Source organism: Haliotis asinina, chromosome 1 (assembly GCF_037392515.1).
Source record: "Haliotis asinina isolate JCU_RB_2024 chromosome 1, JCU_Hal_asi_v2, whole genome shotgun sequence".
Taxonomy (NCBI): Eukaryota; Metazoa; Mollusca; class Gastropoda; order Lepetellida; family Haliotidae; genus Haliotis; species Haliotis asinina.
Genome location: NC_090280.1, coordinates 11,225,853 through 11,248,441, shown reverse-complemented (window position 1 = coordinate 11,248,441; position 22,589 = coordinate 11,225,853). Strand labels below are relative to the sequence as shown.

Below are 22,589 nucleotides of genomic sequence, written 5' to 3'. Positions count from 1 at the left end.
CAGTATTGAAATAGGCATGCACGTTTTTATTTCTTTAATTCCAGACATGTATGAAAGAATTCACATTAAATGCATTGCTTCCTTTATACTCAAGCACCATTATCAATACATCGAAATGCATAGCTACCACTACATCTAACCCTTTTTAGAATGGACATAATCTCATGCAGCGCTTATAGGATAGCAGCACGAAACATTAACTGAAACGCTTCTCCGAAAGAGTTGAAAAGTTGATGATCTACACTATTAAAAAATGTGACTAATTTGCATATGAAAATGCAGTTAGCGTATGAACCACTGGGGGAAATGGACTTTCTTATTGAACGTCTCATTAGCTCTAGATAGTCAACCCGAATTTCGTTTTCGGAATGCAGACTGGCATTCCCATTGTGGTGGCAGGGATATCAGGTGTGATAGTTTTGATGTACCTGGATCAACTGTTTTGGATGTTCTTGTGGCACATTCTTTGGCAACAACCTTTCTGCCATATTGTGACAATCCGTGTGTACAATTTCACTTATCTTTCATCTTTAACTTTCGTGTAGAAGACGTAAATGTCGTCTTTTGAAGTGTCAAGCCTAGGGGGTGTGAAATTCATGGCAAGGGAGTTTTGATAAACATTCAGACGACATCTTTGACATCAAGATTTCAGTTGGACAGTTGACTTAATGGTTCCAACTGCTCATTCAACTTCCCCGGGTAAGGCAAGTCATCCTGCTTGCTGCAGCATATTGTGGTCAATTACCCAAGACCATCACTTCCGGAACACCATGTTCGGCAAAACACTCTTCAAACTGCTGAGCACAGCTTTTGATGTAGTAGATTAAAGATCTTTTACAGTCCTGAATGATAATCAGCAAAACGAATGTTGTGTGATTTGTGCAACACAAACAAAGCGGGTGCAAATCTGCCACTGTCTTGTCGGGGGCTCTGCTGCAATAAGAGGTTTTGAGAGACTGATCATCTAAAACAACAAAGTTTTGTTGAGGTTAGGTCAGCAAGCACACTGCTTGGCACACTGCTTGAAGCCTTGTATTCCTGCTATACTGAGACTGGGTGCTCCAGTGTTCTACTAAGGTGCTCCAGTGCTCTGCTGAGACTGGGTGCTCCAGTGTTCTACTAAGGTGCTCCAGTGCTCTGCTGAGACTGGGTGCTCCAGTGTTCTACTAAGGTGCTCCAGTGCTCTGCTGAGACTGGGTGCTCCAGTGCCCTGCTGAGACTCTGTGATCCAGTGTTCTACTAAGGTGCTACAGTGCTCTGCTGAGACTGGGTGCTCCAGTGCTCTGCTGAGACTGGGTGCTCCTGTGCTCTACTGTGACTGGGTGCTCCAGTGGTCTACTGTGGCTGGGTGCTCTAGTGCTCTATCGAGACTGGGTGCTCCAGTGCCCTGCTGAGACAAGGGGCGCTTCTCATGGTATCGGCCTCTGTTTCGGCAGATTCAGGTATCTGACATGATATCAGAATATATCTGACACAAGAAAGAGCGTCATCACAATACCCCGCCATAACGCTGTCCTCCTTAGATTCCCCCTTGAAGTCGTTGCGGCTAAAGCAATATTCACTCGTTCACAAGTATTTCAAAAGCACCTGGCGTGATCTAGTGGGATTTATGTTTTTCTTGTACAAAATATAATACACCATATTTACATAGTCTCAGGTTACATTGTATATGTAAAGAAGTGTTGTGATCCTGGAGGGTGGCCATTTGTATTTTGAATCCTGTGGTGATCCTGGGGGCCTTTAGTGTGGTGATCCTGTGGTGATCCTGGTTTGGGTATCGTGGAGAGATGGCCTATTGAGTGGTGGACAAAACGGGAAGCGTATTGTCCGGTTATAGTGGAGGGTGTCTTTCTAAGGTTCTGTTCTTGGAATTCCTGGAGCGTGTTATCTACAGTGCAGTGTCCAGCTTGGAGTTGTTAGTGGTCGCAGACAACTGATCCGGGTTTTCATGGGACTGTTCGGGTGGCACGATGTTCAACTGTCAATAAAATGATACACTTATAATAGCAATCCTACGGTAAGTATGTGAAAATCTAGTATCCCCAAGGTTACAATACACAGGGGAATTTCACTGTGATCAAACACACGAAGTGATCTTTAAGACAGCAAACAGAGTTGCTAAATACATCATGGACCAGGTACGTTAGGAGGTTTACATGTATTTTCACACACGTAACGCATCCATGAACAGGTTAACGCCCTTTCATGCCACATATTGGCAATATTTCACTGCACCAAAAGAACACGCTGAACATATACAGATCGTCAAAGATGAAGTTAACTAGCCACACTTATTCAAGAGATAAAGATAACTAACCAGAGTAATGCAAAGAGAGGGTAACTGGCCAGGTTGAAGCAAAGAAAAGGTGACTAACCAGGTTGAAGCAGGGAAAGGGTAACTAGCCAGGCTGAAGCAGGGAAAGGGTAACTAGTCAGGCTGATACAGGGAAAGGGTAGCTAGCCAGGATGAAGCAAAGAAAGGGTAACTAGCCAAGTTGATGCAGGGAAAGGGTAACTAGCCAGGCTGAAGCAAAGAAAGGATAACTAGCCAGGTTGAAGCAGGGAAAGGGTAACTAGCCAGGCTGAAGCAGGGAAAGGATAACTAGCCAGGCTGAAGGAAAGAAAGGGTAACTAGCCAGGATGAAGCAAAGAATGGGTGACTAGCCAGGTTGAAGCAGGGAAAGGGTGACTAGCCAGGTTGAAGCAGAGAAAGGGTAACTAGCCAGGTTGAAGGAAAGAAAGGGTAACTAGCCAGGCTGATGCAGGGAAAGGGTAACTAGCCAGGCTGAAGGAAAGAAAGGGTAACTAGCCAGGGTGAAGCAAAGAAAGGGTAACTAGCCAGGTTGAAGCAAAGAAACGGTAACTAACCAGGCTGAAGCAAAGAAAGGGTAACTAGCCAGGTTGAAGCAAAGAAAGGGTAACTAGCCAAGCTGAAGCAGGGAAAGGGTAACTAGCCAGGTTGAAGCAAAGAAAGGGTAACTAGCCAGGTTGAAGCAGGGAAAGGGTAACTAGCCAAGCTGAAGCAAAGAAAGGGTAACTAGCCAGGTCGAAACAGGGAATGGGTAACTAGCCAGGTTGAAGCAAAGAAAGGGTAAATAGCCAAACTGAAGCAAAGAAAAGGTAACGAGACAGACTGCTGCAGTCAGACATACTGAATTTAAGGATAACCAGTTAGAATGGTGCAAGAAAAGGGTAAGTAGCCAGACTAGTGCACGGAGAGGACAACAAGCCAGACTAGTGCACGAAAAAGGTAACTACTCAAACTGATGGAAAGAAAAGGCTTACAAGCCAGAGTAGTGCAAGTAACGGTAGCTAGCCAGACTACTGTAAGGAAACGGTAACTAGCCGGACTAGTGCACGGAAAAGGTTACTGGCCACACAAGTGCAATGAAACAGTAACTAGCCAGACTAGTGAAAGAAAACGGTAACTAGCCAGACTAGTGCAAGGAAAATGCAAGTAGCCAGACTGGTGCAAGGAAAAGGCAACTCAATAGATTGATGAAGTGAAGGGATAACTAGCGACACCGATGCGAGGACAAGATAACCAGTCAGGATGATGCAAGGGAACGGTAATAAGCTAGACAGGTGCAAGTAAAAGGTCTCGAACCAGACAGATGCAAAACCACTACGTTCTGATGCCTGCTTGGTACAGGAGTAAACAGAGGAGAGCTACAGAACTGAATTCGTTCTGATGATCAGCCCTGTTGGTATAAAGTCACCGGCAGTCCTTGGAGAACCCATTGGAAAGTTCATTAAAGCATCAGCACATGGCTGAGAAATATACCCCTGTTACAAACATTTCATCCGTCCACTGTTGACATACCACGTGATCTGATGTTGTGCAGATACTGAAGTGACTAGAATTCATATACATTTCTAGTATTTGTATGAGCAGTTCTTGAGAAAGACGTTTCTTTTCATTTTACTAAGAGATGTTGTACAATATATTTACTAAAAGCAAACAGATGGAAATAGCTATCATCCGATGACCGATGTTTTGTCTAAAACATCCACAGGAAAGGTTACAATATGGCTAAAAATGAATTTTACAAGAATAGTAAAATGAGCTTGGAGATTAAAATTCTGTTTAAATGGAACATATATGTGTTACGCCACATTTTATTATTAAATTTCTGTGTTATGGTCAAGCCACTAATAACCAATACTTTTCACGTGGCAGAGTGACATCATAGCTAATCTCATGAGACAGCAGTGGAAACAAGAAAGTACCCTGACTCTATCCTAAAGAACAAAGGCTCTGCTCAGCAGGTCGGCAACTCTGCAGGGGAAGCAGCATGCAGAAGCAGTACAGAAATCTTGCAGTGCTGTTTCAAGTGTTTATTTCAATTTTCAATTTAAATACAACTGGAAGATAGGCTCACATCAGCTGCCTTAAGACCACATAAAATAATCGTAAGTTACACACAGAAGTCACAGCATAAACATTCCTACAACAGAGTATATGGGAGAAATACAATAAGCTCATCAAACTCTGACAATGCAGGTTCCCACGTTACATAGCTGTCAACTCCTAGGTTCTCGGACACAAACATTAGATCCCGTACATTTAAACGGAACTTCTACTGATGAGGCTTGGGTTTAATAATGGTCCTAAGTCTTTACTGTGACTTCAAGGAAAGAAGTAACAATGGTAATGATTTCCTCGACATAATCGTCATTTAGTTACAGTGAATATTATTATATGTTTAGCTTCTTTGTTACATTATAATTTCATTTCAAAGGTCAGCAAACAAAGCAACATCCAACTAGCTTTATGCACAAGAAATAGTTAAGGCTCGAGAAATAGTTGTACCAGATGTACGGATGTACCAGCAGGACCAGTTGGACATTGACTTTTCTCTTGACGACATTAACACATTTATGTCAGTGGTGACAGAGAAGGAAAATGAAAGGCAATATGGGTGTAGGAACAAAGGAAAACCTTTCAGGAGCTTAGCATGCTTAACGAAACGAAGCGATAATTTATGGACAAAAATAGTTGTGTAAAGCTAAGGGTGGTTTCAAACGCATATACATGTTCTTGCATCGTATTCATAAGAAATCCTAATGACATCCTTACACAAATATCAGATAATCTATAGACAAAGAGCACCAAGTGCATGAGAAATGGCAACTCGGTACCAAGTCCGTCATATACCAAAGATTCTCCAAAGCACAAACGCCTGTTACAACAATTTGCAAGTAACTCTTTCTGTTCAAATCTTCATCATCAGTATAAACACCAGAGCTTAATGCAATTGAAAACTTCCCCGTCTAAGATTTATATAACGTCTGGGTAACAAAAGCTGCAAATGTGGGCACAATGTACAGCAAAAACATCTTTTATGATATAATGTCACACAGTATAGTGTATGCCCTTCAGTTGACACAATCACTCCTTACAGTGTTCCTGTTGTTCCCAGATTTCCATGCAATACAGGCCACAAGAATACGCAAAAATGACACATGAAGGAATAAGCAGCAGTCAGTATTTGAACCCATGGGGAGCAGGTTTTGATACTTCCCCTACCGATGTACTCAAAGCAATGCTCATTTCATGTGCTAACTCCCGCCATTTTGACATTTTTACTTCTAAATCTGAGGCCTCGGAGATAACCACCATCTGAAATTGATTTAAATCTTCCGTTAATTCAGACCGAGGGGTAAGAAATGATCAGTTGGGTTTTTTTATACATGACTCGTACTAGAGGCCACTGGGATGGTTGGTAAAGGGGAATTAATTAGCCGTACACCATGAAGGCACATATTTGCCAAAACAGTAGTAGAGTGCTTAATTTGGATATTGTGCTTTCAGTTTAATCCAAAATTGTTTCTCAGATATTGACATGAATAGGTCAAGCAGCATGTTGAAATTCAAAACGTGGTCCAAGTGTTTCAAATGGCTGACTAAATGCACAATAATATATACATTGCCCGTTTATCTGGACATTTAAGGTTGAGTTTAATCAGTGCCATTTGCAATGCCTGTATATGTACATGTCACAATTTGAGACAAGTTTGTTCCACATGGACTTGTTGCCAGGGTGCAGAAAGCGAGAAAGGCTGGGGCAGAACGTGTAAGCAATACATAGGAATAATCACTAACAAAAGAAAACCGTGGAAATATCTAAACTCCAACTAACTTGGCATTTGAAAACCGTTGTTCTGGTTAACCTGCTGTTTAACCTGTAAACAATAACAAGATCTCTTATTGTCCCACCGAAAGTATTCGTACTTGTAATTACAAAATACATACATGAATTTGTATGAGTGGATTACTAAGGACGTGTACTTGCGATTGTCAAGGTCATTCTGTCGGTGCATTAAAAATACTCCTCTTTTCTCTCCATATTTTACAATCTGCTAACATTATCACATCATGGCCACAGGTGTCTATGTCTAGTTTTACAATATTATACGATGGCAGTGAAATCTATACTTTTTCAATATATTGATCAACTGCAACTTCTTGCGTTTCAAAATAATTGAGCTGGGACACGTACAGTATTGCACAAACAATATGCTATGAATCTTTCCCTCTTGGTTACTGCTAAGTCAATATTTATCGTCATTTCCAATAAAATTATGTTCTAATAATATAGCTTGAAGTGTTTTGTTACCACAGCCACGTGGACGCTACACACATCTAGGTTGAACATTGTTTCTCGTACTCAGATAATTCTTCAGCTGTACATGCGCAGATGGTACGTACCATCTAAGTGATTTATGACAGCGTATATTCAAATGTTTAATAGCATGCTGGCCGTCTTTTTAAATTTGTCTTTTTCTGTGTTTACACAAATAAGTGAAATCATTTCAAATTATCTATTTTATATATAGGCGTTAAAACCAAAACTAAAATTCAATAAAATAAAACAAATAAACAAAAATAAATATTTGTTTAATAAAACCTCGACATACTTAAAGACTTCTTTCTTTGATAGTACTGACAGTATCTCGGTAAGGACCTGGCAAGATATGGGAGCGACTGACTGGATTTGGCCTGGTACATGTAATATTTACTTGTCACGATGCAGATCTCGTTACACAAAACAGACCCGAGACTATTGTTAGAAGTATGAATCTTACCACCTTGATTTGTGAGGTAAACGTATTCCTTTCTGTTCCCGAGCTACTTTAGTCTGAATATGTTCACATAAAATACTAAAATACTTCCATCTACATGAGAAACTCGCGAATACATGTACTACACGTGCATCGACACTATATCTTTAATACTATCAGAGCATAAGAGCGAGGTAAGGTCACATTGAAGATCGAAATTACTGCATTGTTTCTTCTACACATCATTGACAGACGTTAACTGAGATGCATTAATTAAAACAAATTATCAGAATGTCAACATAACATGCTAACGGCGAACAGTATGTAGGCGGTTTAATGTTCATTTTGCGTGTAGATTTATTACTTCAAGTAAAAAGGTGCAATAGAATCTTGATCTCCAAATCATTAATAATAAAATACCTTGCGTTAATGTTTTTCAGCCGGAACTGCAGTATGCAGCGATGTGTATACCGTGTCATATATTCTGAATATTCCGATACAGAAATCGTATATATCTCTTGGTAATGTGGTATATTTTGCCACAGATTTAATCAGTGGTAAGCGACAAACTAAAAGTACTTCTACATGACACTTAAAACACCAAACACAAAAGGCGACTATGCTTGCCTATGCTAACGGGATCCGGTGATCAGGCTTGCTGACTTGGTTGACACATGTCATTGGTTCCCAAATGCGCAGATCAATCCTCATGTTGTTGATCACTGGATTGTCTGGGCCAGACTCGATTATTTACAGACCGCCACCATATAGCTGGAATATTGCTGAGTGCGGCGTGTAACTAAACTCACTCACTCACTCACTCACTAAAACACCAAACATGGTTCATGTCATCTGGACAGAGCTGAGTGTGAGACAGAGAGCCATGCGTAGTAAGCGGAACAAGGAAAATCGTCTCTATGTTGTGCGTTGAATTGTCATTCCTGAGATTACCATTTATCATATCAACCTTGTTTATTAAAGAACCAGTATCCGTATTTCACACATTATTGTTGAACGAAACCATTGTTTACATTGTTTACCGTCTTGGAAAGAATGCACAGCTCTTTCAAGCAGTTCGATTATTCGTGTAATAAATATGTTTTTGAAAATATAACTAACGAAAGTTATTTCATAAGGTTATCAGCTATTAACCCGGATGATCTGCACGCAACAGAATCAACGCAACTAAAGATATTCGTGTGACCTAACTAAGGAAACATGACAGTGTGACAGACAACCATGCGGTAATGGGGCAGCGTAGTGACTAAACCGTTAGCTCGTCACTTTGAAGACCCAGCTACAGAACAGTGCCAAATGTATTCGTCACTTGACGTTACTGCCATAGACTTACATATTTTACGTTAGTGTAGCATAAATAATTTTCCTGCATTTGATTTTCGTAAAATCCAATTTAAATTTTGCACATGTGTGAGGATTCATCTTACCTGTAATCACATAATTTCTGTCTAATTTTCCGTTGTTTATTTATCGAATGGCAACGATTTAATCAACATGTGTACAGTGTCGTGAACTCGTTCACAGTGGCGGTCAATGGGATTGTGTATTATGAAATCATACGTAAGCTGGTAGATGCGAAGTCATCAGTTAAACAGTGGTCGGAGAAATGAACTGAAATTGTGTCCGCAGAACAGAATAATATCACATTTGCCTGTCAAATTTGACCAGGATCCATCCTAAACTCACGTCATTAAATTATATATGCTACACTGAAATAACGTGCAGATTTATGGAAATGATGTCAAGTGACGAATGCGTTTGGTACGGGTCTGTAGGATTCTCAGCATGGGTACAATGTGTGCAGCCCAATTCTGTGTGTCCCCTGCCGTGACATTGCTGGAATATTAAGAAAAAAAGGGCCAAAAAAGCTAATTCACTCACATGTGGCACTAAACCTTGTCACATAGGTAGACAACAACGAACATGAGATGATAAACTACAGATATTACTAAGGTAACTATTCTAATACACTCATTATATCAACCAGTGTGTAGGTCCATCCCAATAATCTTTAGAAACACGAATTAATGCGGGACTATGCGCCACGAAATGATATGTATTTTCGGTCCAGGCAGAAGTTGATGTAAGAAACTTTTGGCTAGACAATGTGGGTATTTGTATAGTTATCAACAGCTGTGTTGTATCTGAATGGAGTTTACTCAGTTGACAAATACGGATAAGCGTCCTAAAAATTAAGAATTTAAGAAATGAGCAGAACCTTTAGAACAATCACGAATGTTATCGGATATGTTTATATGAATACGACTAGGCTTCGTTCTATTCAATAATTGCATGTAATAACAACATCAAATATATCGGGTGTTGTAAACCAGTGTCAAAAGACTACTGTACTTTTCAGGAAACATTTGATCATTAATTGAAAAATACACATTTTCTCCTCGAAAAACCCCAAACAATTAAGAAATATGCACGTACTTGCAGCTGTCGCTTTGCTTTTGCAAAGTCAAAACAATAACAAGCATTTTGATAGGTGTATTTTGTTTTGATTATTGATGGACGTTTAGTTACTTGAGTGTATGGCTTGAGAACGATCATGTTTGTTCACTGACATCATAAACCGATGAAACATTGCGATCTCCCTCAAAGAACCAACGGCGATATCTGTCGGTGAATAATACCATGACCAGTCCCAAGATTTATCAGAATTCTTCGATACCTTAAACCAAATTATTGTTATCTTATTTCTACAATCACATCGATATGGAACATAAATACTATTAGTCCAAAACTGGGTTTTTTCTGTATCAAATAATAGGCATGTCAAGCCGGTACCGTTGTTTCCACTAGACGTAAAGAACACTAAATGAGAAACTTGGTGAGCCAAATAACTGATGTATAATGTTGATGACAAGGGAACATGCAGTCCTCACTGAGTGCAAGTAATTCTATCGTGAGTACATTGATCAGCCTTTCCTATAATTAGGCCCCAAATCGTCTACTATGACAACCTGTGATGAATCAGTGTCATCACTAGCATCAATGTCACTCGCCTCGCTCTTCATCACGCCGTTTTCTTGGAGTGGCTTGGAGAACAGGAGGGAGCGTATCTGCTGACTGCCGATCATGTGCCCCAGAAACAACCAGAAGCCCTGCAAAACAAACACGGGGGAATTAACACAAGGTCCCATCAGTATTGGAGTAAGTACGCAATCACTGCTGAGTCCGTCCACGTGGCATTAACACGTGGCTGAGGGGTATCTTAGAAAAATACGAAATTCAAAACTGTCCATTCCGGGTACGACACCTAATTCGTCCAAGTTGGATATTTCGCTTGTGTGTTTAATGCCGCACTCAGCAGTAGCAAAGCTATATGGCGGCGGTTTGTACGAAATCCATTATGGACCAGGCAATGAAATGATCAACAGCATGAGCATCGATCTAAGCAACTGGGATACGATGACGTGAGTCAGCCGTCAGTGAACCTGACCACCCGATCTCGTTAGTCGTATCTTACGACAAGCATAGTCGCCTTTTGTGGCAAGCATGGGCTGCTGAGCATCTATTCTACCTAGGATCTTCACGGGTCGATTACATCGTGCACAGAACGTGTCTACTGACAAACAATAACAGGCTGACGACTGAAAAACCCACCCTATTTGTGTAGGTAAATATGTTGTGACGTTGAACAAAATTTGATTTCTCACAATGCGCTATACACTTGAATTCCTATGCCCTGTATTGGCTGCCTTAATGAATGTGGTAAGTGAAGCACCTGTGAGGAGTTGAAGATGACGAACATGTAGATGAAGCCGGTGTTGAGGGCGGCTGAGGGGACACCGAACACCCAGGTCAGGCTCAACACGGGGATTAGGGACGCCGCCGTCAGGAACTGGTGTCTGCAACATCACAGTCAGCCATACAGTGGGGATAGGTCGACGTATGGACATCCACTAAAAGCATTTGCTGTGCGGTATCAACTTATGACTAACGCGGGTTGGAGAGGGTCTAAATTTTCTAACCAGGTAACTCCATCCCTACTCTACCCGGATACCCTATGCGTTCATTCCTGAACATATATGTTCATACCCTATATGTTCATTCAAATTTGTAAGAAATGGGAATCGAGTTATTAAATGTCTAAACCACTTATATTATTCAAAACAGGTGAATGTAATTATATCTAAATCTTCAAAGACAATGCAACTTTTTAATCATGAAAGAATAACATATTATATAGTGTGATCTAATAGTCACATGATCATAACATGTCTGGGTATTGAGTCGGGTATTGGGGTAACCCGTCCCAGCCCTCGTTATAAGTAAATGTATAGTGCTTACGACTGTCTTTGCGCGAAGAGAACTTCGAAAATCTAGGCCCAAATCTGGCAAACACGCGCCCGCTTCCCATTTACAAGTCATGCAATGAGTATAAACCTCTATCCAGTCCGCAAAGACAGACAATACTGCGCCTACTTTGCTCTCTTGATATTCTTTGGTGGGTTTATTTCACTAATGAAGTCAGTAAAAATTAGCTGGGCGCATGATGAACATGTTCTAAAATTATATCATAACAATTGGTTAAGCAGATTTCTGTGGTGTATGTTTTTACGACTGTAGCTATTGTTTTGCATTACGACATGTGCGCGTGCATGTGGAACATGTTACATTTATAGTAAACATAACATCCATTGCACTATGTACAAGTCAACTCACTTGATCTTTTTGAGGAGAGAGACGCCCTTGTTGACATCAAGAACAAGGCGAGTGAGCATCATAGCGATCATGATGGCAAAGTTGACCTGAAACACGAGAAGATATTCATCAACCATTTGGGGGCGGAGGAGAGTATACGCCAATGTACTGGACAAGAAAAATAGACATTATCAGTGCGTTTCTGTGAGCAGCACCCCAAACACTGCAAACGTAGGGTTTAACAACAACAATGATACCCGTATACCAACATCGGCTCATTCAAGGATGGACTGAGTCTACTTACATCAGTAATTTATTGTTTGTCGTGTAACGCCACAATCATCACTATTCCAGTTACATGGTCTGTAAATAATCGAGTCTAGACCAGACAATCCAATGATTAATAGCATGAACATCGATCTACGCAGTTGGGGGGCAAGACATCTGACAACCAAGTCAGATCACATTAGTCGCCGCTTACGACAAGCATGGGTTCCTGAAGACCCATTCTTACTAGGGTCACATTGGAGTAACACAACTCTCCACGCTACTATATTCAGGTTGATCCTCTTGTAATGAGATATTTCCAAAGGAAGAAACCGTGCACTATACATGTGGCATTATTAGGAAGTACAGTGGAAACATGTCTGGTACTCACGAAGAGAATAACGACGACGGGACCAACGAACGCCCATCTGGTCATCTTGTGTCGACTCAACCAACATCTGCAATTAGGGAATTACACAGTTTCATAATGAGAAGTACTACATAAAATTCTAACATTGTCATTTACAAATAAAAATAATGATAGACAAAAACATATACAGAAGTCTCTAAAGTAGCGTAGTATGAAGCAGGTTGAGAAGTTGCAGTCAAATACATGTAGTCGAAAGTACTTACAGTGAGTCGTTGCCGTACGTGTCGCCCCTGATGACAGCAGTGACGGCCACGATGAAGGCAGGTGCGAGCCATCCTACGACCATGAACAAGGTGCGGACACGGTACGCCTGTGTGATGTTCCATCTCTTCGCCTGAAAACAAGGTTTAATATAAAGTCTACCATCACTTCAGTAAATACTGGGTTGTTAATATAGGAAATTCAGAGGTAAGATATAACGTTTATAACGTGGACTTGGTAGAAAGGAGATAAAATACCGTGTTGGAAAATCAGAGGTGTATATCGAAATCACAATAGCTCTAAAATTTAAAAAATTACAAAATTAATTTAAGCTATTACTATTTCGTTATATACCTTTGAGTTCCCAACATACTATGTTTATGTCCTAAATAGTGACGACTGCTATGAAGACAGGAGGGAGCCATCCTGCGATCGCAATGACTGTGCAGACACGGTACACTTTCGTATTGTTAAATCGCTTTGCCGAAGGCGTACATTTTCGAAACATCCGTATCCCAGTCAGGTGGTGTTACTAATGTTGATCAGTTGCATGACGCGCCGCGTGTAGACTACGACATGCAGTGCCCATCTTACTCTGACCACAGGCAAATTGTAGCGCAAATGGGGTTGCGCAGCATAGAGAATATGACAAGTCCCCTTATAGGCGAGCGAAGCGAGCAACGTATTTTCTTCGCTTCGGATCGAAAATGCTTTTCATGTCAAAATAAAATATTGCCACCATCAAAGGTACACTTCCATTTCCTCACTTGGCTGTGCTCTCATATGTGCTCTTACCCCATGTTTAGTAATTACTCAAGTGAAATATGTTTTATTCAACATTTTAAGCGTCACTCGTGGTATTCGGGTCGTTCTTCGCCTCCATTACCTCTGTCAGCTTCCGGTTGAACGGAGTGACGGAACAAGAATAAGCAGAAATTAGAAAGTAATACCATATTGCCTAATTTTATCATGAACCTGTTGGAGTTTATTTGTCTTATCTGTCGTCGCTAATGGTAACATCTTCGTAACATATATTCTACATAAAAACACTTCTGGCGCAATTGGCGAATGAAGCAGGGGGTAACTGCAAGTATTTCAAATAGAAATACCCTCCTGTTCCTTCACTCCATTCAACCGGACGTTGGAAGGGGGAAAGGAGCCGAAGAACGGTCTGATATACCGCGAGCTAAATGTTGGATAAAAAAAATTCACGTCAGTAATTGTTCAACATGGGGTTGGAAATGTGAGAGCACAACCCAGTGAAGAAATGGGTGTTTACTTTTGATGGTGGCGATATTTTATTTTTACATGAAAAATATTTTTAAACCGAAGCGAGGAAAGTACGTTGACAAAATTTGCTCGCTTCGCTCGTATGTCAGATGATCTCTATGCTGCGCAACCCATTTGCGCTACAGTTTACCCGCGCTTCGACAACAGACACAGCTGCCGCTCTTGATGCAAAAATCGTTGTGTCCAGATGAATAATAGGGTGCTACTTATATCAGAGATTATTGAAAATTGTTGATTTAATCAATGGTGACATGAATATTTGACACTTGGATTTACCCAAGTTGAAATTAGCTGAATTCATTTTATGTTCTAGTCATGATGGGTGGGAGTGGGTGGGTTGGAGAGTAGTGGGCTTGTGGGATAGATAGAGTACGTTTCCAAATCTAAGACCATCTACTGTATTTAATTTATCAAACGCTGACAATGTTTCAACGCGTTGACATATTGCGTATATTTGCAAACTGAGGTGCCCTTGACTGGACTCCCTGTTTCGATGTACCTGGCGCACGCTATACCCAGACATGTGGTCATCCGTGCCTCTCACACAAAAGATATGAGCGAAATAGTGTGTCCGCCAAAGGGAAGACTGGCTGGAAGTGAGAAATGCTATTGTGTATTGCTTGTCTCTCAAGACGTTGTTTATGAAAAGCCCCATAACAGGAATTCACGTTGGTACATTCACCATCGCAAGGTTTAGCTCAAAAGACTGAATGGGACCAACTCCATGCGGGGGTACTGCCGTGTCCTACTTACCTTGATGATGAGGTAAAGAGAGTACGCGAGTGACCAGAAGTGTATAGTGAGGAAGAAGTAGTGAAGAACTGATGTAGACAGCTTGCACATAACCTGTAAACACATAACTTAAGGTAGTCAGTCAGGCAACGATGTCACGATTGCTATACGTAGACAGTCAGGCAATGATGTCACGACTGCTTTTCTCATGGTGCCTGTAGATCAGACAAACCAGAGGTTGATATCATCTTCGGTGGAGCGAAACCCTCAGTGATGAGGTTATGCCTGACCCACATGGATCGGGACATTCACGTGATCGTTTCAAGGGCAAGCTCCTACAAGTACATTTTAGTAATATTCTGTTGGTTGGTGTACACAAAAACAAGAAGGTTGTGACGATTTGTGCACGATTTCAGACTTGAATTAAATAGAAGAGAATCAAGTAATCAAGCCGAAGAATTTGTTGTTGGTTTCTTAACGCAATACTGTGCATCGTTTCATCTGACAGCTAAATAACCAGGCCTGGACTAGATAATCCAGTGATTGATATAATGAACATCGATCAACGAAACCCAGATCACCGTATGCAGTTAATGAATGAGTGAGTCTAGTTTTACGCCGCACTCAGCAATATTCCAGCTATATGGTGGTGGTTTGAAAATAATCGAGTTTGGAAGAGACAGCCAAGTGATCAACAACATGAGGATCGATCTGCGCAATTGGGACCAGATGACGTGTCAATCAAGTCAGCGAGCCTGACCACCCGATCCTGTTAGTCGCCTCTTACAACAAGCATAGTCGCCTTTAATGGCAAGCATGGGTTGCTGAAGGCCTATTCTACCCCGGGACCTTCACGGGTCCGTATCCAGTAAAGGGGCGATGGGTTAACGTAGTGGTTAAGGCGTCCGCTCGTCACGCTGAAGACCCGGGCTCGATTCCCCATATGGACACATTGTGTGAAGCCCATTTCTGAAACACTGCTAAAGGCGTCGTAAATCCCAACTTACTAGTCACTGTATTACGAAAACCACAGTCGTCTTGGACAACAAGCATGGTCGTCTATTACTACAACAATGGGGTGTTGAACATACCAACCAAGATGTTCTATAGGGTCTATAATGTAACTATAAGTCTCACGCCTGCCTGCTAAACTAGTCGGTGCCTAAGTAACTGGTGACTGAAAGAATGTATACATGAGAGACAACTTACTTTCATTGGGAATGAGTTTTCAGCGGCGATGAATGAGAGTTGAGCGATGAGCAGGGCGAAGCACTGGTTCCCTACCACAAACAGTCCGTCACTCTTCAGTCTGAAAGAGTGCATAGTATATCTACTCTCAGTAGCAACATTACCATGTAACATTAATCCATTAACGACATAATACTAACGGGTGCGACCTCAAAATAAGTTATTGCCTTGATAATGATTCTTGTTTGGTAGCTCACAGCTTAGCCATATTCAGTATGTACACGACGGGAGGAAGGGGATGAAGATGGAGGAGAGGGTGTGTGTACCCACGGAATGAGCGAGTTGGCTGGATTTAACGCCGCTACACCAACTATATCCTAGCTCGTCATGCAGCTTCATATGATAGTAAACCAGAGGTGTGGAAGGCCAGACACGTTTATGAAACCCAACAGGGCTATTATAAGATGCAGACAATCCTAGAAAAATAGTCGAGACAAACCAGGATTCGAGACTACTGTGGTGGTTGAGTGAGCACGGGCAAAAAGCATACGAGGAGGAAGAGTGTGTGTTTACTCACGGGAGAAAGCAGATAAGGAACAGAGACAGCATTGTTCCCACCATGGACAATCCGCACCCCGTCAACGTGATCCGCACTAAGTTGTAGTCGATGCTGTCTGTCGACTGGTACAAATGTGTTAAAAATAATATCAATAATCTATCTATTCGTCGAAAATATCTTAGAAATATGTATTATAGTATTTTTAGTTTATATATTTTAGCTTTAAGTGTAGTGGTTCTAGAAACTACTGCACCATGTCAAGCGCTGTACATTATGACAGGTTGTTGGATGACAGGTGTGTAACCATAAGTACACTACGACATGTACATGCATCTGTTCCCACGGTAAAAGAGTACTCCGGCATGGAGGGATGTCAGTACGGCCACTGGTGTCATTAAACGTTGTGTGATCTAGATATGTCATCACACTGGGATTCAAACCCACAACCAGCAGCCTTACAGGTCACGAGATCACGGTTATACCCCTCGCACCTGAATTTGTAAATTTTCTGAGATAAACACTTTAACAACTTATTTCAGAGATCTCTTTCCGAGCAGGATACAGACAGGCGGATTATATTGAATCAACGCCATGTAAACTGAAACATGGCCGACCCTGGCGGACTCCCCACACTTCAGGACTTACAGTGTCAGAGGTCTACGATGGATAAATTAGGAATTGTGTTTAACACAGCGGTTTCATTGAAACAGCCCTGTCGGGGTTAACAAGGTTTCTGTGTGACTATTAACGCAACATAGTGACATACCGAGTAGTTCCCTACTTGCATCAGGAAGAAGTAGTTGGCTTTGTTCGACTGGTTCACCCAGCTTAGGGAATGCTGCAACAAACACTACATGATACAATGACACCAGGAACTAATATAAAATATACCATTAAAAAGGAGCCAATATTCCAGTTTGCAAGCATACCACTAGCCAATGCCAGTGCAAATGAGGGAAGATAATATATATCCATATAGACGAAACATTTTTGAAGGAATGGAATAAATTGTCACACGTCCGCTTAATTTCTCTTCATCACCTCTTTCATCTTTGACTTCATCATTTGTATTTTATCTGTCTCGTAAATCCAACACCCCCTACCTATTTTGAATGGAGTTTATAAACAATACATATGAGTACGCCATCTACTTTGTAGACACGGGATAACACATTGATACATGGACGAATCCTGGACTTTACAGAACATAAACATGGTGCAAATAAATCATTAAGTCCTAAGGTCAGCGAGAATTGCTCCACCTGGAAATATTTCTGGAGATGGGGGATCCGCCTCTCCGACATCTGGACGTGTTCAGAAACCTACTTCGGCCGATCCTTCAACTACACGGCGAGCAGACAGTTTATCTTTGCTGAGAGAAAGCTTACCCCCTCACCCCTCACAACAAGTAGTCTATACATAATGTTTTCTACAGCGCCATTTGATAAGCTCTGGGCAGTTATCATGTCTCCAGGTTCGAGTCTATGGAATCATACCATTACCCACGCTATCAACCACCTTTCTCTACCCCACAAACTCGATTATTAGTATGTCGTGATGATAACGTTATTCTATTGCTGGCGTAAAACAGAATTCGTCCATACTGGTTTACGCTACCTGTTTTCATAAAGTCTAATGACAACTGTGCTTCACTTCCTTAACATTAGAAAAGGTTGGTGATAAAGTATTACCGAACATGTTAACGAGCATCGTTTACACAGAATGTCTACGACAGCCTGGACCACATATCCCGGAATGTCTGACGTCAGTGGAAACATAATCTCGACTCGCACTCTCTGACGCTGTTCGAATCAAACTACACATTTCCCACGAGTTACACTTGTCCATGGTAATACAGATTGTTCGCGAGGTGGTTTAGCTACACATGTTACTGAAACGGCCTGTCAGATGTAAGTGTAACGAAAGTGCATGACAACGAAGCCCAACCAGCACAAGAGACAAGCAGATCCTGGAAGATACAGTAGAGGGTTGCAACTCTGCGCAACAAACTCGATGGGCAAAAGGAACTCACAGTGAGCATTCAGTCCCAAGTGAACTGCTATATATGTTAGGACTGATCTGACTGAGACAAGAATACTTCTACATGCTATATACCACAATGGATAGGTATACACATTGCTCTTCGGGGAATGTTACTGCAAATACAATCAAATCTTACAACACACGGACCCAGAAATGAAACTGAATAGTGTGTATGTATCCAACATAACAGCTGGTGGATTTCATATTGTGCAGTTTGTAGAGTGATATAGTGCTTGATGTGATCTTTAGGCTCTAACAATCTCTGTGGAATTCGAGAGATGGAGCTGATGTTTACATTTAAACTATCCAAGATGCAATAAACTGCCTTCAAGTGGGTCTATGACTTCAGGACTGTCCTTGCAGACCTAGTGGTGGATTAATGGGCAACGGTTGGATGCATCGGTATACAGGGACAAACTGTCTGGTCCATTCTGTGTGTTCCACTCCCCATTTGTCTGGGAGAAATGCTTCACGTGGTGTAAAATAATACTCAATCACATAATCACCCATTACAGAACCACCAAAAAGGTCCTACTAATTCAACTTACACTTTAGCAATCTGTTTGGCACACGCTAGTCGCCTGCTTGCGAACTTAAACAGCATATTGGTAAACACTTTAACAACTTATTTCAGAGATCTTTTTCCGAGCAGAATACAGATAGGCGGATTATATTGAATCAACGCCATACATTTTAGGAATACACTCAGGAATACAGGGATCCTGAGGGTAAAGCGATACGTATTTCTTCCTACCGTATTATTAAGGGGGTCACTTACATGCATTCGAGGTTCCATCCCGTGTGTTCTATAGACCTAGAGACGGATATTATTCCAGTTATCCAACAGTTCTTAGATGGTACAATAAATGTCCGCAGTACACCAGCACAGATTTGACACGGATTCCCAAAGGTAGATTGTCGTGCCGATGAGTTTCACTTAAATCGTGTAAGTTCCAAACGTCCCGTTTACCGTCCAGGTCGGAGTTTTATACACTTGATTCTGACACACCCGAGCAGACCTTAATTATTGCACCGACACTTATCTTCTTGTAACCATGGTAACCTATTTCTGTAATACATGATGCACGTGGAATCCGATTGCCTTTGGGCAGGCCTGTCTAGGGATGTCACGATGTCCATAGACCGTCGAAACAAGCTCTTCCAGCACGCGAGCCAGGGCAACTGGCCTCACTGACTCTCAACCTCATCAATACAAAATATGAATAACAGAGACATATTTTGCAGAATATCTGCCGGCATTTTTCACCGATAATTATAAGATACATGTCACCTTAGTTTTATGTCTATGTAACATTACGTACGCTACATGTTTAATTTAATAGTAGAATTTAAATATTAGATATTGATTAACACACTATCACTCCCTGGCACACTCACAAGAGATAGTATTTTGCAGATCAAATCGTGCTTTAGCCTATCGCGTAGTCTCTCTCTCTCACTCACTCACTCACACTCACTCTCTCTCTCTCTCTCTCTCTCTCTCTCTCTCTCTGTGTGTGTGTGTGTATTACTGTTAAATTGAACAAATTGAAAAGGAGCCCCAGTAAGAGATGACATTCATAGCCTTAACCTGCACAGGGAATCTAGACCTGCTTCGTTTAGGATTTTAGCATTGCAGAAAGGACTATTTAGAAGGGAAAAATAAAGCGAATGAGGGACTGTGAGACAGACTAGTCGTGCTTCAATACAATACGATAAAGTATATTTTTGTGACTGTTGGAATCATGTCAGCAGAATTTCATTTAGGGCGGAGCAAAACATTCCTCAACCACGCCCACACGTGAATGGAGTAATTGTTTGCCATCTGTGTACACTGATTATTTGCTAATTAGTTTCGTTTAGAAAGAGACACATATTGTGGTTACCTTGAAGTCAAGCACACAATTTCTCACCTGATCTAATCGCATTAGCTGTCTAATTCCAGCAGGTCGAAGTCGACAACCTGCTACTACGCCTTCGATCAATGGGTCCGCATTAAAGGAAACATCCACTTACTGCGGTGATACACGGATGTCTTGTTTAGTTTCTAAATACATGTATGTGAATATGGTCAAAAAGTTTCTGGGTAACTGTGTCATTTAGCCATTTAGCTCCATCTGTCAATTACATTTGTGTATACTCAAACGCAAAATATCTTGTGACTCACAAACAGAATAAGTGCTTAACGTTTACAGCCGCGAATGACATGCTGTCATACGTGAAAGAAAAATGTTTCAAGGAATGATAATCTATAAGAATATCGCAAATGAGTCACAACATAAGAGTGGGTTCACAAGTAAATTCAGCAGCGGGTGTGTACACCTTGTGCATTCACTCTTGAGAAGGGATTACTACTAACGAGTGGCAGGGAGATTCGGATGACGTCGTAAACGTCTCTCCATTTCATCACACATGAGTCCCAGACGTCATGCATGGATACTGGAAACTCGAAGACATCGTAAAACTGTTTTCGCATATACATCGCTGTTGTCATGTATTATATAGGCTAGTAGCGGTACTAGCTGGAAACTGTGTCAGAGATGCATGGGTCAAATCCACTGGTCTGGAGGTGGGATACTTATTGGTGGGCGATCACAGTGGGGACAGCCTATACCTTGATTGTTTTGCTACACACGCCGCCATAAATACAGAATGTTGTTTCTATGGGTCGTTATTCCAGGTAATAGCCCAAAGCATACCTACAGCTCTCTATATCTGCACGGGGCCAATTCCCCACATGGCCACAATGGGTAAAGCGGCGTAAAATCAAAACTCACTCACTGGCGTGTGATATATCGGACTTGTTTGAGAACTATCAATACAGATTTCTGTCTGACTCCTGCACTTCTATAGACAACATTGATTGGAAGTGACAAGCGTCTGGTTGTCTGGTCTTTTGAGGCGACCAATGATGACCATTTTCATCAAGCATGTCATGCTTCTTGCACAGTGCGTGTTATTCGAACTTGGTCTTGTTTCAACGTATTTCTCATCTTTCCCTTTCCCGCACACCATTAAGTGTGACATTTCCATAAACTAGTTCATCCAAAGTGATATTTCTCTACTATTTGCGTAGCTCCTGGTATGCTATTTCTCCCGTCACTTAACATGTGAATGGTACCATAGTGCTAAAAAACTTGAATACCCACGACAATTGTTCAGTTTTATGTACACAGTGTGCAGATTACTGGAATATGTTAATCATTCAATGTTTTTAGCCTGATAACCAATTAAGTCTCCTCATTTAATAGATTGTAAATTGTGCTAAATCTTAATCATTGAGATTAAAGAACACTGAAGGTCAATAGAATTCGTTTCACTTGGGACATTCAGTGTCATAAAAATCCATTTCACCTAAGACATTCACTATCATAAGACCTAGGACAATCACTGTCATAAGAATCTATTTCACCAAGGACATTGTGTCATGAGAATCCATTTCAACCAAGACATTGAATGGCATTTCCACTAGAATATTGAGAGTCATTTCCCGCAGGACATTAGTCTCATAAGAATCCATTTCACCTGGGACATTCAGTAGGACATTAGTCTCATAAGAATCCACTTCACCTGGGACATTCAGTGTCATAAGAATCCTTTTCACCAAGGACATACAGTGCCACAAGAATCCACTTCGCCTAGGGCACTGAATGGTCTTTTTACCTTGGATATTCAGTGTCACAAACATCCATTCACGTGAGGAAATTGAGTGTCTCAGCATGCATTCACCTTGCACATTGAGTGTCATAATCCATTTCACCCACGCCATTTCACCTAGGACATTTACAGTCATAAGAATCCATTTCATCCAGGACATTTACACTCATAAGAATCCATTTCACACAGGACATCTACAGTCATAAGAATCCATTTCACCTAGGACATTAACACTCATAAGAATCCATTTCACCTGGGACATTTACACTCATAAGAATCCATTTCACCCAGGACATTTACACTCATAAGAATCCATTTCACCCAGGACATTTACACTCATAAGAATCCATTTCACCTAGGACATTTACACTCATAAGAATCCATTTCACCTAGAACATTTACAGTCATATGAATCCATTTCACCCAGGACATTTACACTCATAAGAATCCATTTCACCAAGGACATTTACACTCATAAGAATCCAT

General features: G+C 41.2%; 1 protein-coding gene across 2 annotated transcripts; it reads right to left on the bottom strand.

Annotated features, from left to right (window-relative positions):
- Nucleotides 1-5: 5 nt before the first annotated feature.
- Nucleotides 6-19,598, bottom strand: LOC137287079 (adhesion G-protein coupled receptor D1-like). Of its 2 annotated transcripts, none has more exons than XM_067819213.1 (11): nucleotides 19,225-19,598; nucleotides 17,170-17,241; nucleotides 16,422-16,525; nucleotides 15,866-15,965; nucleotides 14,678-14,770; nucleotides 12,637-12,767; nucleotides 12,395-12,461; nucleotides 11,758-11,843; nucleotides 10,817-10,940; nucleotides 10,095-10,193; nucleotides 6-1,978 (listed from the first exon to the last, which is right to left on the bottom strand). In XM_067819213.1, the coding sequence occupies exons 1-11, from the start codon at nucleotides 19,240-19,242 to the stop codon at nucleotides 1,889-1,891; spliced, it is 984 nt and encodes a 327-aa protein (XP_067675314.1). In that variant the 5' UTR covers nucleotides 19,243-19,598; the 3' UTR covers nucleotides 6-1,888. The 2 variants fall into 2 exon arrangements, with proteins under 2 accessions (XP_067675314.1, XP_067675305.1); XM_067819204.1 differs by lacking the exon at nucleotides 6-1,978 and adding an exon at nucleotides 4,324-5,623.
- Nucleotides 19,599-22,589: the final 2,991 nt, after the last annotated feature.

Bases quoted from the DNA above. Each gene is read 5' to 3' on its own strand.
- LOC137287079 (XM_067819204.1), bottom strand. The intron at 16,526-17,169 runs GTATGTCACTAT...CATTTGTACCAG, and splicing joins TGCAAGTAGGGAACTACTCG to TCGACAGACAGCATCGACTA. The intron at 14,771-15,865 runs GTAAGTTGTCTC...ATGTGTTTACAG, and splicing joins AAAACTCATTCCCAATGAAA to GTTATGTGCAAGCTGTCTAC.